Below are 15,439 nucleotides of genomic sequence, written 5' to 3'. Positions count from 1 at the left end.
CACAGAGAGCAAAGTCTAACACACTGTTCTCTTCTAAGAGGCTGTCTCATTCCCATCTTCAGGGCTACATACGGTTTCCATTCCCTGTTCACCTTCTCAACCCGTCATACGTGGCACTGAGAGCAGCCCCCACAGAGGAGCCGGCACATCACTGTCTGAATGCCCCTCCCAGAGCCCCCTGTGCAGGTCAAACTAGTCCCTGAGAGACAGACACGAAAGGAAATGCCCCATTTGGTGGCACTGTACCTGCTTTGTGGTCAAGAGCCGCTTTCAGGATCTTATCACAGGGCGTCATGACTCCCAAGTCAATGACTCTGATGTGCAGAAATGGGACGTGAGAAAGCGAAGAGAATGTGTTAGAGACAAGGCTGAAACAAACACTGTTAGCCATCAAATACTGCTGTGATGTAAGCTGGAGTCACTGAACACCGACAACCACCAGTTCAACTGCTGTCTAAATGAGAAATATAATTAAGGTAGGCAGAGCAGGATCAAAGCCATAAAAATAAAATAATAATGAGAAGGATGAAAGAAAAGAAAAATCAACAAAAGACAGAAAAATCAATTCCATAAAAGCTCCATGTGAAGTGGTAACAAAGGTTAGTAGTCATAGGTTCTGGGTGGCTACAGCCTTAGATCTATTCCAATTCTCAAATGCACTGCACTGTAAGCAAAGGTTTAAGCGGAGCCCCTTTACAGTGGAGCTGGGTCGCCAGCACAGGAGCTGCCTCGCATGGCTTAGGCCTCAAATCTTGGGAAAGTTAAACCGGCAAAATAATCCCTGATAGAAAAGTGTGCACATCCACTATGTTTTTGTAAAAGCAATGCTGTTTCCCAAAGAACTGTTGGCAAGTGTAACAGAAAAGAAGACATTGTGACTACTGCACCAATGCTTACTGAGCTAAAAGTTACAAACATTGTTTAGAATCGTGGTCACTGTTACCTGAGCCAACAGAAATGCCTTCCTTCTATGGATGTAATCGTTCCCCTTCCCTTTCTCATAAAGGCCCTTTGTGTTTGTCTCCAAGCAGAACAGTTATTTGCTGAATTAATGATTCCCAAGTAGCTATTCCTTTTTATCTCAATAAATGCTTGATGCTTCCCATTTGGAAAGGCTTTTTTACTATTAGGTTAACGACATCGCAGGCTCTATTGCATCATCCCCATGAGAAATGTGTTTTCTGTCTAGACAGCGCTATCGCCTCTAGTACTCTTTACATTTTTTTCCCCCACAAAGGAAAAAATTTTATCATTTCATGAGATTCACTGCATCAGGGACAAAGAACTAGGAACAAGAAAGGTGCATTAGGACTTGGTACCAGATGGTTAGCTAGACTCACTCACTAGCTGGGCGACTCACCCAAGCACCCAGCCTGGGCCACTGATGCTCAGAAGTACATCTGACTACATGAGGCACATCTCCGGGGCACGTGTCCACTAGCTGACACTAAAAAGTCAAACTCACCAATGCCAGGAGTCCACTGTATAAGGCATGAGACCCAAAGGGGTGTTAGACCTGATAGAAAAGTGTGCACATCCACTATGTTTTTGTAAAAGCAACAAAGTTTCATGAGCAGATGTTTCTCCGGTTAGACTTGCTAGCAGAGAGGACGCCAATGCAGGAGACCGAGGAGCTGGGTGTGCTGGAGGGAAGCCCGGGTCTAAGAGGCGGCGCTCACAGCTGCCGGGCCCTGGAGGAACGCCACAGCCCGCCCTGGCCCTTAAAATACCGCCACTGCAGGAAAAACATTCCTCGCTACTTATTCACTTTTCAAAGCAAAAAGTGATAAACACAGGATAAGGACAGCTCAAGAACGCTATACGAAGATTACCTACAAGTCCCCTTTTCAACAGTTCTTGTCCCATGACCACAGCTGAATGTGTGCCTGGCCATTTAGCCTGATAAACAGTAAACGCCTTGAATGGAGTCAAGTCAACAGAACCATTCTGGTGTCGCAAGTATAATGCATGGCTCACCGCTGATGAGCAGCCTTCCTTAGCTGCATTTAACCAGCCTGAACTCAGACCTGGGGAGGCATGTTGAGAGGACACAGGGGCCTTTCAGGTTAACTGTCCCCTGACAGCAGAGGAAACCCTCAGGGCACAGCTGCCGCTGCAGCAAGTCTCTCTCTGTGACTCAGAAGGGCTGTTGGCTGGATGTGGACCAGAGAAGGCATTAGTTCGTTACATTAGGCTTTTGATTATAAAGAACATGTTGAAATTGGAGCACAACATGCACTTACTAAAGGTCATCAGCTCTCACAAGGAAATGGCTTTGTGCTGCACAGTTAGTCACCATAATGCGAGGTGTCAGAAAGGGATTTTACTTGTATACATTCCCAGCTCTAGATCCATCATTACCCAGAAGCCTGTGTGGTGCTATCTAAGCAAAGAAAAGGGAATTGTACAGTCAGACCTGCCTATCAAACCCCGCTGAGCCAGTCCCAGCAGGTCTCAGCTCTGAGGCAGGGCCATTCACTGATGCCTCTGGCCATGGTGGGAGCCCAGTGTTCTGGTTACAAGAGCCCCTGGCCCCAGGTCAATTCTCAGGAAGCCTCTTGGTTGTTGTGACCCTCATGAATAGTTCTTACTTTTCTTTTTGTCCTTATTGAACGTACACCAGGTTAGATCATTACTAACATACCATTTGAAAAGGTGTGTTCAATGTCGAAAATTTGAAAAAACAGCAAAAAGACACTAAAAATAGCCTCTAACATCCACTGCCAGACCCTCCCACCCACTAAAGCATGACCCTGTTGATGCTTTCATTTTTAAATAAGAAAGCAGTTGAAGGCAGGGGGACTCACCTAAAATTATTGCAGCCCAGAACGACTCCAACGATATTCTTACCGATGTCATGCACGTCGCCTTTCACGGTGGCCAACACGATGGTGCCTTGGTAAGGATCCTGGAGAGCAAGACAAGTAGCTAAACGTGGCTGTGGTCATTTCAGAGCAGACCACCTAGTTCTCTAGCGCCCGACCTGTGCTGGCATTTTAAATCCTCACCCGAGGGCATGCTCAGAGAGCGGACGGGGAAGAGAGAGAAACACCTACATGAGAGAGAAGCATCTATATGGGAGAGAAACATCTACATGGGAGAGAAACAATGATTGGCTGCTCTCCGTACGCTCCCCAACTGGGGACCAAACCCGCAACCCAGGTACGTGCCCTTGACCAGAAATGAAACCGGCGACCTTTTGGTGCGTGGAATGCTCCCATCAACTCAGCGGCCTGTCCAGGGCAGAGATCATTTCCTTACTTCACCTCGTGACAAGCACAGCCAAGCCCCGTAGTCCCTACTCCACACCAGTAAATCTTTGAGGGGTTCCTCGCGGGGACCACAGGCCGGGACAAACGACTTGCCTCTTCTTCGACGGTGCCAGAAAGCACTTGAGCTTCTTTTCTTTCTTTTTCCATAAAGGGAATGAGGTGGCCAACAGCCTTCTTCATGACCCGAGCTGACTTTATAACCTGGGGGAACACGCAGAGCCAGGCATCTTTATGGAACCACCTCGATGGTTGCTCTTGGCCACTTGTGAAATGTTACATGAAGTGAGGGTGCATGCTGTGACCGCAGCTCAGCCACCCTGGAGCTTTCTGTAGGCCCCAAACCCAGGCAGCTGAAGAACTAGTTGTTTACTGCCGTGGTTAGTAGCGGCTGAGAGTTCCGGTTTTGCTCCAAACGTATTTAATGTACATCACTATTTAAAATGGTAATAACTTTTACAAAACATGCTGCTTAAAAGGTGAATTTTGGTTTGTCAAATAAATTGGTACTATTATTAACTTCACATTCATCTTGGGTTTTATTTTAATGTGGGGGGAGGTAGAGGTTGTTGGGGGTAAGAAGTGGTATAGAAGGTCACACATGAAGATTAGAAGCTAATTCTTGGCAGATGACCTCTAACCTCCACACCACCCTAACGATGAGTTTTTGTTGACATTCCCACTAAATACATTTAGTGAAACAAATGACCAGATCTCGGTGCCCCTGAACTCTTGTCAAAATTAAAATAGATGCAAACACATTTATTAAAAGACAAAGACGTTTTCTTTCCATTGTGACAATGTCTCCCCATCTCTTGCCAACCTGAGGCAGAAACATTTTTCCGGCTCCAAAAAGATCACCGACAACTTTCATGCCGTTCATCAAAGGCCCTTCAATTATATGCAGAGCGCGGGGGTATTTGTCCTGGTTTAACCTGGCTTCCTCGGTATCCTCAATAATATGTTTTTCAATGCCCTGCAAGAAAAAAAAAATAGGGGGAAAATCATACAAAACAGTGGCTTAAATATAAACAGCCAACAACAAATGATTCAAATCATGGACACGCCTGGAGTACAGGTTTTGCAAATCCTGGCTCCTATCACCAATCCAGGGGACTCATAGGCTTCAGTTTCCTAAGTCACAGGATCACGTAGTACCTGCCTCACATGGTTACGCCAAGGATTACATGAGACGCCTACACAGAGTGATTAAGGGCTTTTTTGACACTAGGTACTCAGGAAAGCGAGCTATGAGTGAGAGAAGGAGCATTAATAAGTAAAGTTCAAATTAATAATAAAATATACTTTGTATTGTTGTGGTTTAACAGATTACACATTAATGAATAGCTCCTGTGAAATCCGCACTTCTCTCTGCAACATTAGGGGCTGGGTAGGAAAGATAAGGGGCAGGACCTGTAGGCAAAGTTCAGAGCCAGGGAGCCTCTGCTGACTTGTCCAGCCTCTAGTGATCGAGCCCCATCCGCCAGCTCTGCCAGCTCAGAGATCCTTGGCTGTGGCTTGCTAGTTGCACAACCTGAAACCTGTGAATCTGAAGTTCAAAGTTAAATGCTAGAGTCCCCCAAAAATAGAACTCTGAAATTCTCCAGACTCACAAATGAGGAAGCTGAAGCCGAGAGATTGAGAATCTTGCCTGATATTACAATTACCAGCAGAAGAGCCAGGACTTGCTTTCTGAGGGAATGACAGCAACTTGGTCTAGGATAGCGTTTCTCAAGTGTGGCAGTGCTAGTATTTGGGGCTGAATAATTCTTTGTCTTGCGGGCCTGCGCACTGTAGGATGTTCAGCAGTATCCCTGGCTACTGGATCCAGTAATACCTCCCACCCCAGTTGTGCTACCCAAAAATGTCTCCGGACACTGCCAAGTGGGCCTGAGGGGGCGGGGGTTGGGAAGGGATCTGGGGAGTCTCCTTGGCTGTAGCCCCACCCTTACATCTCAGGCAGGATGAGGGGCCTCAGCCCTGGAGCTCCCCCTGTGCAACGCCCCACAGCTCACCTTCACAAGGGCATACTCCAGGCGCTCTTCCACGGGGCCACTCCTCCACTCATCGGTCTGCACGATCTTCTTCCCTCCTTTGCCTTGAGTCTTAATGGAAATGAGAACAGAGAGGTGGATACAACAGGTCCTTACTGAACTATTTGGCAGCAAAAAACTATGTCTTATTCTTCTTTTATGCTAAATAGGTTACCAAACAAGCATGTAGAGATAGCTTGTTTTATAAATTTTCTAAAATTGCGTTACTTTGGTATGAGAAAAATTAATTTCACATTTTAAAATAAATGGAAACAAACATCAGAATACTGAACAGCGTACATGTGGCCTATTTCTCTCCCCTCGCCTCACCACAGCGCCTTCTCTGGAGCGCCCTATACAAATCTTCCACGATCCAAAGCCGTGACTAGATCCTTGCTCCTATTACAAGGAGGGTCTCATAACCAGGCCTGACGCATCAATTCAGACAGAAAAGCCGCCGTCAGACGCGCTCTTCCTACCTGGGCGTAACGCAGGAGCTTCTCCGTGGCCTCGGGGTCCTTGTTCCAGATGAGGTCCTCGCAGAGCTGGAGGAGATCCTTGTGGATGTCGTCATACACGGGGAGGTTCCCTGCATTCACGATCGCCATGTCCATACCAAACTGGGGGCAACACAGAGAACAGTGAGCATTTCCAGGGACACCCTCCACCGGGGTCAGCACGCTTTTTCTGTAAAGGGCCAGACAGAAAATGTTTTAGGCCATGTCTCGGTCGCCAGGGCTCAGCCCTGCTGCTGTAGCACAGAAACACACAGACCACGCATAAGGGAGCGCCGACGGCTTTACTCCACCAAGACTGGACTCTCAGAAACGGGCAGCAGGCTCAGATGGCCTGCGGGTTTGCAAACCCCTGGCCTCGGTGAAGCTGGCTGCAGAGGAAGCAGGCGCGCTCCCTACCTTGATGGCGTGGTAAAGGAAAACCCCGTGCATGGCTTCTCGGATGGCGTCCATTCCTCGGAAGGAGAAGGACAGGTTGGAAAGACCGCCACTGATTTTGGCTCCAGGTAACGTTTGCTGGAAAAAATAAAAAAGTGAAAAGATTCCCCCATTTTGCTGAAAGCATCAATGACATCCCTTAATCTTTACATAAAAGAGTGGAGAGTAAAAAAAGCACATCGAGCTCAAGGTTGCCATTACACCTTATAACAAGGCCGGGCATCTGTGTGGAACTGCTGGTGAAGCATAGACCAGCTCAAGCATTTAGGGAGACAGCTTCCACTGTCTGCTCCGACCAACCCTCCACCTCCCACATACACTGCAGAGACACGCATGCACGTGTGTCCAAGACACACACAGGGATGCTCACACAGCATCGAGCGCAATGTCCCAAAAACAGAACAAACCAAATGTCTGTCAGCAGCAAAACAGTTAACTGTGGAGCAGTTACACCACGGAATATTATACATTAATACAAGTACAGCTACAACTACACACAGATGAACCTTTAAAAGGAAGTTGGGTGAGGAAAAAGGCGTAAGAATCTTAGATTCTATTTCTATTAAGCTCAGAAACAGGAATAACTAAACTACAACTCTTTATACAGTGGATTCTCATTATTTGTGGTGATTCTGTTCTACTAGTCACCACAAATACTGAATCAGGAAACACTGGAAAGGCTTGCTTGTTCTACTCACGACCTGAATGAGAGCGACTGTATGCCTTAGAATTAATTATTAGACCCTATTTTTATATATTCTGCAGTATGTGTTACACTTCAGTTCAAAATAACATAAAAGAAAAATAATAAAGGGCCCTAAATTTCAGAAAACCAATTTACTACCTAAGAGCAAGAATGTCGACCTCCCAGCCAATAAATACATATTCATGACGTTCAAACGACTCACTGGAGCCGCCTGGTAGATGTGAGCAATGTCCTGTGCAGAGAGAAATCACCCAGACTCACTTTAATGGCTTTGGTTGCATGGATAAAATTCACAGCATACAAGCTGTGTTCTTCCATCCCAGTCCCAATGGTGAGGATGTTAGGGTCAAATATGATGTCATTTGGATTAAAGCCCAGTTTTCCCACAAGGAGATGGTAGGCCCGGGTGCACACTTGGATTTTGGTGTCTGTTTCTGTCGCCTGGAAAAAGGAGCAAGAGATTGTAATTTAAACAGAAAACGCCAAGCAGCCTCTAATCATTCCTCAAATTATCTCCGAGGAGGAACTGGTTTAAAGACTCCTCTCTGCTGTGACTCCTGTGAGACAACCAGCACCCAGGCCAGGGGGCTGGGGACCAAGAGCAGCTCACGTTCCGCATGTCCCTGCCATAAACTGCCACTTCTGAGGGGAATCTGGATAAGTCTGTTTCTTACACACAGAGAATTTAAAATAGAACCCATCTGATAAGGAAAGCCCAAGAATAGGCACACTCAGTCATGTCATCTTAGCCAGGAGTGGTGACCTCCCTGCAGCCACTACAAAATGGCAGACTTTCACTAGGTTCAGAAAGGGTCAGAGGAGGAAATGTGAGGCTCAACTCCTAGGCTCAGGTCACCTGCCCTCAGCAAAGTAAAAACAACGGGAACACTAGAACTATTGTCTCCCGTTTCCTGGGACTGCTTATAATACTATGGTGCGCACCCTAGGAAATCCCAGCATGTTCCACTGGAAAACAGGACCAATTTATCTAAATTCAATGAAAAGGCTGGTGATGAAATGAAAATCTAAAAAACCACCGCTAAAGGAAAATACATTTGAACGGAAACATAAGCCAGTCACAACAATAAAATAATCCAAAATACCTAGGATCTTGAGCTTTCCTATTTAAGGAAAACTATAAACCTTATTGATTAGTAACTGGAAAGGCATACATTTCCTGAATTACAAATCTGAATAGTGGCAAGACACCAATTCTTCATTATTTTATAGGTTAAGATTAATTACATTTTAATCAATATCCCAATGGAGCTTTATTTCTCCATAAACTGGAAAATGGTTTTCAAATCATTTTAACATAGGAAAATGTTTTGAATATAATGGGTGCATTATAGAACGATAATGGTTATTCTTTTATGTAATTTACACATATACAAATAAAACATAATATAGTCTATTGTGCTATTATGTGATAATTTTCTTTCTAGGAACCTTATCACAAACTGTCATATGAGGCCTGGCTGGTGCGGCCTAGCTGGTCGGAGTGTGGTCCGGCGCACTGAAAGTCTGCAGGTTTGATTCCTGGTCAGGGCACATGCCTAGGTTGCAGGTTCCATCCACGGGCAGGGTGTGGATGAGAGACAACAGATCGATGTTTCTTTCTTTCTTTCTCTCTCTCTCTCTCTCTCTCTCTCTCTCTCTCTCTCTCTTTCTACCCTCTCCCTTCCCCTCTCTCTAAAGTCAATAAGAATGTCTGAGGATTTAAAAAAAAACACTGTCATATGAAAATAATCACTTCAATTAGTAAAGGAAAATTGAAAATCAAGAGACTGAGTAGTGATAAAGTTATTCTTCCCACAGAAATTTCAACAATAAAGGTGTTCTTCTATATTTTGTTAGAGTTAAAATGAACAATTGCTCAAAATGACATCAACAAAAAACATGGAGATTCTTCCATTTTGCTTTAATCCAGCCCCTCTGTTGTATCTGGCCTTGACCTTGCAGTTTGGTCTGTAACATGCATCACAAATATAAGCCAGAGACCACAGCAGATGCAGAAACAGAGGCAGGTGATTCGCTCTGCTTCCTTTAGTTCAACAGCGGCTCTCAATTCAAAGGCTGCTTTCTCCCTACCACGTAGGCATCATCCAAGCAAGCGAATCGCCAGGAGACCGCCATCAACTGAGGCAGGCCTTTATCCCAAAATACTCCTGTTGTTGGCTTCTGAACTTTGCAGGTAAATGAATTTTTTGCTTTGGTCTTTATAACTTTCAAAAACACAATTCTATAATTAGCATAAATGTTTAATTATGCTAAAATCAGAGGCATAACGGGCAAGTGAACATGCTTCCCTACCTTCTTATTTGTGGTCACGTTCGACCTAAATGGGAAAGCTTGTTTTCAGACCCGATGCAGCACCGGCCGTGCTGACAAAGCACGGGATAACCCAGGACATGGAAACCTGCCTCAGTCTCCTCCGAGACACTTGACCTTGAACCACAGTAAACGGGACAACAGCTACCCCAGCTGGTGGTTCTGAGGACTAAGTGAGATCAACTGCTAATTCCAAGGCGTTAGAATTACTGAAGCCCAGTTCCCATACCAAAGGAGCTAAAAAGTCAGAAAATGGAGCCAGAGGGTGTGCGTGTTTTTAAAAGCACAAGCACCTTTCCCTGTGGGAGAGTTTCTGCTTCACACTCAGGATAAGCAGGCAGCTCCTCTTAGGGAGCACACGGCATTCCACTCTCCTTCAGCGCGACCTCACTTCCTACGGCACCGAGGAAACACCAGCCAGAGACTGGCTCCCTGCCTGCCTACCATCTGTGCTCTCACACCCTGCCTGCCGCCTCCCTGCCTTCCCTCCAGACTGCGAGCAACCTGTCTCCTCTCCATGAGAAGACTGATGGCAACCCTCGACTCACAAGGGCAGGGACCTAGCAAATGCCCCCTTTCTCTATCAGATCAGTCCCATCAGCTTACAAAACCATCTTGTCACACGTCTGTCTTCACATACACACACACACACACACCCTCTTAACCTCATGTCCCTCTCTGGTGTCACCCAATTTCCTCTTCCCCTTTACAGCAAAATTCCTCGGAAAAGCCATTCACATCTACTGGCTCCAGTTCTCCTATCCTTTCTTGAACCCCCTCCAATTAGGCTTTTATCTCCTTGGAAACAGAACAGCAAGATCCTTCACTCCCCCCTTTCTAAACTCAGTGGTAAATTCTTGGTCTCATCTACTAGATCTGCCCACGACTCTTTAAAATAGCTCATCGAACCCTTCTGGAAGCTTGTTCTTCACTTAGAAGCCAAGTGAAGCCTCCCTTCTGGTCCCCCTCCCACCAAACAGGCTGCTCCTCCCAACCCCCACAACGGGGCCTCCTCCTCTCTCTGGTCTTGGAGCGCAGTGGCTCCCAGACTTCCTCCTGAGTCCCCCACGCCCGCCCCCCCGCCCCCTGGGGCCTCTTCACTACAGCCACTGAGCTCATCACCTCCGTCTAAATACCATCTGCTTACAGGTAATTCCCCAGTAAGGAAACCCTGTCTTCTAGCCAGGCTTTGCCCATGAAACTCAGAATCACCTGCACAGCTAGCTGTGCAGCCCACATGCCCCATAAACATGGCCCGTCCTTCCTACCCACGCCTGCTTCTCAGCCTTACTCCTGGCAACTGCCCTGGGCAAAGACCCCTGACTCCTCCTCCTTTCACAGCCCACAACCCACGGCAAATACCACTGGCTCTACCTTAAAAATACATCTAGGAACAGATGAGCAGAGCAAATGCCAGAATTGGAAAATAGGAGGATAAATTAAAAAAAAATAGGCAAAACATCTAATATCTGCATAATATGCATGCCACAGAGAAGATAACACAATTCAAGGGGATTCCTACAGAGAGCTGGCTGAGTGCTCAACATAAAGGATGGCTCATCACCAGAAGATTTCAGAGCACCATGGACAGAGGAGATCCAAGGAGGAACCAGGAAACGGGAGATCAAACCCACAACTTTGGTGTATCAGGACGACACTCTCGCTAACTGAGTGACCCCGACAAAGCTATTCATTATTCTATTATGTTGATTGGGGGGGGGTTATTTTATGACTTATAGAAACTCTTTACATATTAGGGACATTAACCCACTGCCATTACTCCCGTTGCAAACAGTGCCATGACTTTCGCCATACAAAGTTCACATTTTTACAGACAGCTCTACTCAATTTTCTTTCTGCCTTCCTGAGTTTAGATGAATATTTTCCCATACATTCTTTAGAACTTTTGTTTTTTACATTTAGATCTTTAATTGGTATAGACTTTATTTTAGTATATGGGGGGAAATGGGGCTCTAGCTTTATTTTTCTTCCAAACCCATAGCCAGTTTTTCCAATTGCACTTACCGAATAATTCCTTTCTCAACTGATGTAAAGACTTTATAATATATCAAATGTTCATGTTCAAGTGCGTTGTACACGTACGTGTACATGTGTGGATACATGGTATTATGGCGCACGCGCACACACACACACACACACACACACACACACACACACGGCGGTTTTGGACTCAGCTCTCAGCACTGCTCTGTCTAGCCCGGGTGACACAATGGAGCTGGGATAAAAGGAATCACTCACCTGTCCTTCTTCGTCAAAGGCCATGACGACCACGGCGGCGCCGAACTTCTTGACCAGCCCGGCCTTCTCCAGGAAGTCGGCCTCCCCGGCCTTCAGGCTGATGCTGTTGACGATGCATTTGCCCTGGCAGCACTTCAGTCCGGCCTCGATCACAGCGAAGTTGGAAGAGTCAATGCACAGGGGCACCTGAGGTGGCAGGGCAGGAAATCACAGAAAGACAAGTCGCCACAAATTCCCTTCCAGGACTCCCAGACAGTCCCCCTTCCTTCCTTGGGGAAACAATAAACAGAGGACAGTGTGACGAGAGACAGGACTGTAATGCACCTGCTGTTCTTAGAGCCCAAAATACTCTAAGCAGTTCCAGTCTTACATGCAGACCCCACATGCAGGGGACTGGAGCTAGCCAGATACGGACTTCAACATGGAGCAGGAACCATGGGCAGTCGCCTAATTCTGGCCCTGCTGTGGACAAGATTGGACTTCTTCCACAGCGAGATGGAGGGAGGTGGGATCTCGGAGGGGAACCCCCTTAATTTTACACCATCCCAATAAAGCTTTCCACAAAATCCCATTCCCCAAGGGGCCTCAGGAAATTCTTTCCCAGCGGCACCCCAAAAACTCCACTTTGATCTGTAACAGGTGGGCACTCAGAGTGCACCCCACTGATAACAGAAGGGCAAACCCAGAAAAGATTAAGAAAAAAATTACTGTAGCCATCAGAACACGAAGTCATACATAATGCCTTAAGTTACATGGGGTCCTTCACAGTTAACAAGGCACTTTTATCTTCACAATTCACAAGTCAGACTGTGGACACAAAGGGACCACACACTAAACCTGACAAGCCCAGGGGAGGCCTGCATGGCAGCCTTACAAACTCAGAGACCAAAAGTAACCACAAAGGATGATCTGAAATTAGAACTTTTTCACTAAAAGCAGTTTGTGGTAGCAGTCATGTCCTAGGATAGAATCTTCCCTGACCAAGGTCAATTTTCACCCTAATAGAGCCTTCTGTCTTTTGGAATGTCAAAGGAATTTCCTTTTTTCTGGACCCCTCAAAGCACAGGTATCACACCGGATCGGAGACTACAAATCCCCTATTGTTATTGTTATCAACAGGAATGGAATGAATGATTCTGTAGGAAGGGTAAGTATATTCTTCAGAGACATGGAAAGCAGGTTTCCAATCTATCCAGAAAGCGGGTTTTCAGTTTATCCAGACATCAGAGGAAACAAACCATTCTTGTGACCATTTCCAGAAGCCTGGAAAACAGCCAAGCTGAAGTCACATCTCTCTCAGAAGCCTGGCTTTTATCAGAAGCTAGCACTGAGCGAGAAAACTGACCATCAGAAGCCTCAGGCTTTTTAACTGGGAAAACAGAAAATCAGTGTATGAGACAGATGACAGATCGACGGGGCAAATGACAAAGTTAAATGAGTGACAGAGCAAGACTCGCACATCCCCTTGACGCATAAAAATGGTGTACAACCTTGGCAATGTCAGGCTCGGAAGCAATGAGTTTGCAAAACCGGGCCATTGCGCTTGGACCATCCAGCATGCCGTCATCCATGTTGATGTCCAACACCTGGGCTCCCATTTCCACCTGCGCTTTGGCAACACTCAGGGCTGCCTGAGGAAAGAATGCGGGAGGAAGCAGCATGAGGACAGGTGAGTGGAGAGAGGCTGACCAAGGAATCCCTCGCCATCCCCAGCAGCCCTCTGGAGTGACTCACGACCCACTGGCCAGCCTCCCTGACTCTAGGCCTATTCTCCTCCCATCAGTCACCGGAGATTAACCTTAAACTCTCTCCCCTGGCCTCATTTCACTACCCAGAATCCACTGAGGCCACTTTCTTGCCATAAAGAATCTAAATTCAGCCTGGAGTTGGGCCCTCTGTGACCTGAACTAATTTGACAACAAAATGGTCACCAAAAAAAAAAAAAAAAACATAAATAGGAACACTGCCAACTGAAAACCCTGCACAGTATGAAGGTCACGAGGACTCAGAAGGGAGCGCGCCTGAACAAGCCTCAGGGGACACCCAGGAAGGGAAGGCAGTTTGGGCCCAAGCGGAGACGCTGAATGATAACCTGCAGGGTTTGGGTTTTATCCCTGATCCAAAAGGCCACCTGTGTGAGCTTCTGAACTGGGGAGGACGATGAGAGGCCCACGTGGCGGTGAGCAGTAGTGCAAGGAAGGAAGAGGGCTGACGGGAACTGTCAGGAACCAGGTAACCAGGCCACGGAGGGAGGCCATGGAGGAGCAATCAACAGATCCAGAGAGGATGGTAAATGGGCCCTTTCTTCATGATTAAAACAAAGTCTACGTTGGTGGTGGTTTCTGGAAGATCTATTTCCTAAAAGTTGCAAAACCTCAAGTGAGGGAATTTTGATAAGTCATCATTAAAGCCCAGACTCCATTTTTTAAACTTCCTATTTTCGTAAGAGAAACACTCCTTCCGGACGTTTCCGGTTGGTTCTGGTTGGATTACATTTTGCTCATCCACAGAGGGATCAGCTGAAAAGCACTCTGGCTAAAGGAGCATGTGACCGTCCCAGGCAGGCCTGTTCTTTCCTCGTGTTTGTGTATGTATTTCAGTCTGCAGCTAACAGAAGCAATACCACCGTAAGCCCTGCCTGATGTGCTCATGCGGACTTCACATTTTCTTGGCTTTCACTTCCCCCGCAAGGATTTGTGGGGGAACGAAAATGAAGAGTATTCGCAAAATTTTAAACTTACTTCCCAATGAATAGCAATAGCTAGAACCGGGTCCCTCCCATCTCATCCCACTTCATGACCCAAGTGCAGTGCCTTCTGACAAACAACAACGAGCAGCTTGGAGTTTTCGACGCTTCCTCCTCCTACCAGCCCAGCCCACGGAGACGCGTCACAGTTCTCCTCACACTTGCCAGCAGCTCGGCTAGTAACGGGTCAAACGCTATCCAAAGCCGTTTCGTTTACTTGCTGTCTAGCCACCAACATGGCAGATGCCTGCGTCGCACTGAGATGCTCACTTCATAGTCTCCCGCCATGATGAGCTTAGCGAAGTTGCGGGATCCCGCCACGTTACAGCGCTCTCCGATGTTAACAAAATTGGTGTAGGGTCCAATCCTGAAGGGCTCTAGACCTTAAGAGGAGAAGCACTTTGAAAAATTTCTGGAAATGCACACGGTGACATGAGACAGGCGGGACACAAACGTCTTCATAAGGGAGTAAAATGTCTCTGTGCCGCAGCCATGGGATGAGACAGGAGATGCGACGTGGAAACAGGACCAGCACCTTCTCCAAGGAAAGTAAACTGTATGTTGCAGCTCATTTACAACCAGACATTCAAATAACAAATACTTCAGGACTTTAAGTTGCAAATTTCTTTAAAGAGCTGACTCATACCAGCTCCGACAAACAAGAAAAAAATACCATCATTTCCCTGTTTAATCAAGAGTCTGGGGCAAAAGCCATGATGTCAGAATCACAAGGACTGCTCCACGCTGTCCACACAGACGGCAGCTCCACAGCTGGTCACGAGACAACAGCTGGAAGCCGATCCACTGGCTTTACCGTCTCTTCGATCCAAGTCCAAGAACCCGCACGCAGCCAGCAAGGCTGACCAGGGCGGGAAGAGCCCAGGCTGGGTCCTGGGAGACAGGAGGTTCTCCTGGGCAGGTTCACACTCAGGAGCTGACTGTGGGCACAGCCACTTGGTGCTTCTGCCCCTTTATTTGCCAGGGGGTAATAACATCTGCCCTGCTATAGGCCAACTCAGGGGCAAAACTGGATAATAAATATAGAGATATTACACTGAGGGAAAAGCAACTCCCAGTGTGAAGAAGTATCACTACAACAAAGGTCTTTAACTGTTTTGCTCTACTCATATTTACTGTGTCTC

The 15,439-nt window shown here is 46.7% G+C and overlaps 2 protein-coding genes across 2 annotated transcripts in view; both read right to left on the bottom strand.

Annotated features, from left to right (window-relative positions):
* GPR137B (G protein-coupled receptor 137B) overlaps positions 1-15,439 on the bottom strand; it is a 499,787-nt gene that overhangs the window by 286,558 nt on the left and 197,790 nt on the right. The window lies entirely within an intron of this gene.
* Positions 1-15,439, bottom strand: part of MTR (5-methyltetrahydrofolate-homocysteine methyltransferase) — a 51,168-nt gene that overhangs the window by 13,915 nt on the left and 21,814 nt on the right. Inside the window, exons 12-22 of the mRNA XM_081114418.1 lie at positions 14,568-14,680; positions 13,042-13,182; positions 11,552-11,737; positions 7,223-7,402; positions 6,217-6,333; positions 5,782-5,922; positions 5,285-5,374; positions 4,093-4,245; positions 3,366-3,473; positions 2,808-2,908; positions 247-314 (exon numbers count right to left, since the gene is read on the bottom strand). Of these exons, the coding sequence (XP_080970544.1) occupies positions 247-314; positions 2,808-2,908; positions 3,366-3,473; positions 4,093-4,245; positions 5,285-5,374; positions 5,782-5,922; positions 6,217-6,333; positions 7,223-7,402; positions 11,552-11,737; positions 13,042-13,182; positions 14,568-14,680 (1,398 nt within the window). The remainder of the gene's footprint in view (positions 1-246; positions 315-2,807; positions 2,909-3,365; positions 3,474-4,092; positions 4,246-5,284; positions 5,375-5,781; positions 5,923-6,216; positions 6,334-7,222; positions 7,403-11,551; positions 11,738-13,041; positions 13,183-14,567; positions 14,681-15,439) is intronic.

The sequence above is a fragment of the Myotis nattereri genome (genome assembly GCF_964212035.1).
Source record: "Myotis nattereri genome assembly, chromosome: 20".
Taxonomy (NCBI): Eukaryota; Metazoa; Chordata; class Mammalia; order Chiroptera; family Vespertilionidae; genus Myotis; species Myotis nattereri.
This window is presented reverse-complemented; position numbering and strand designations above follow the sequence as displayed.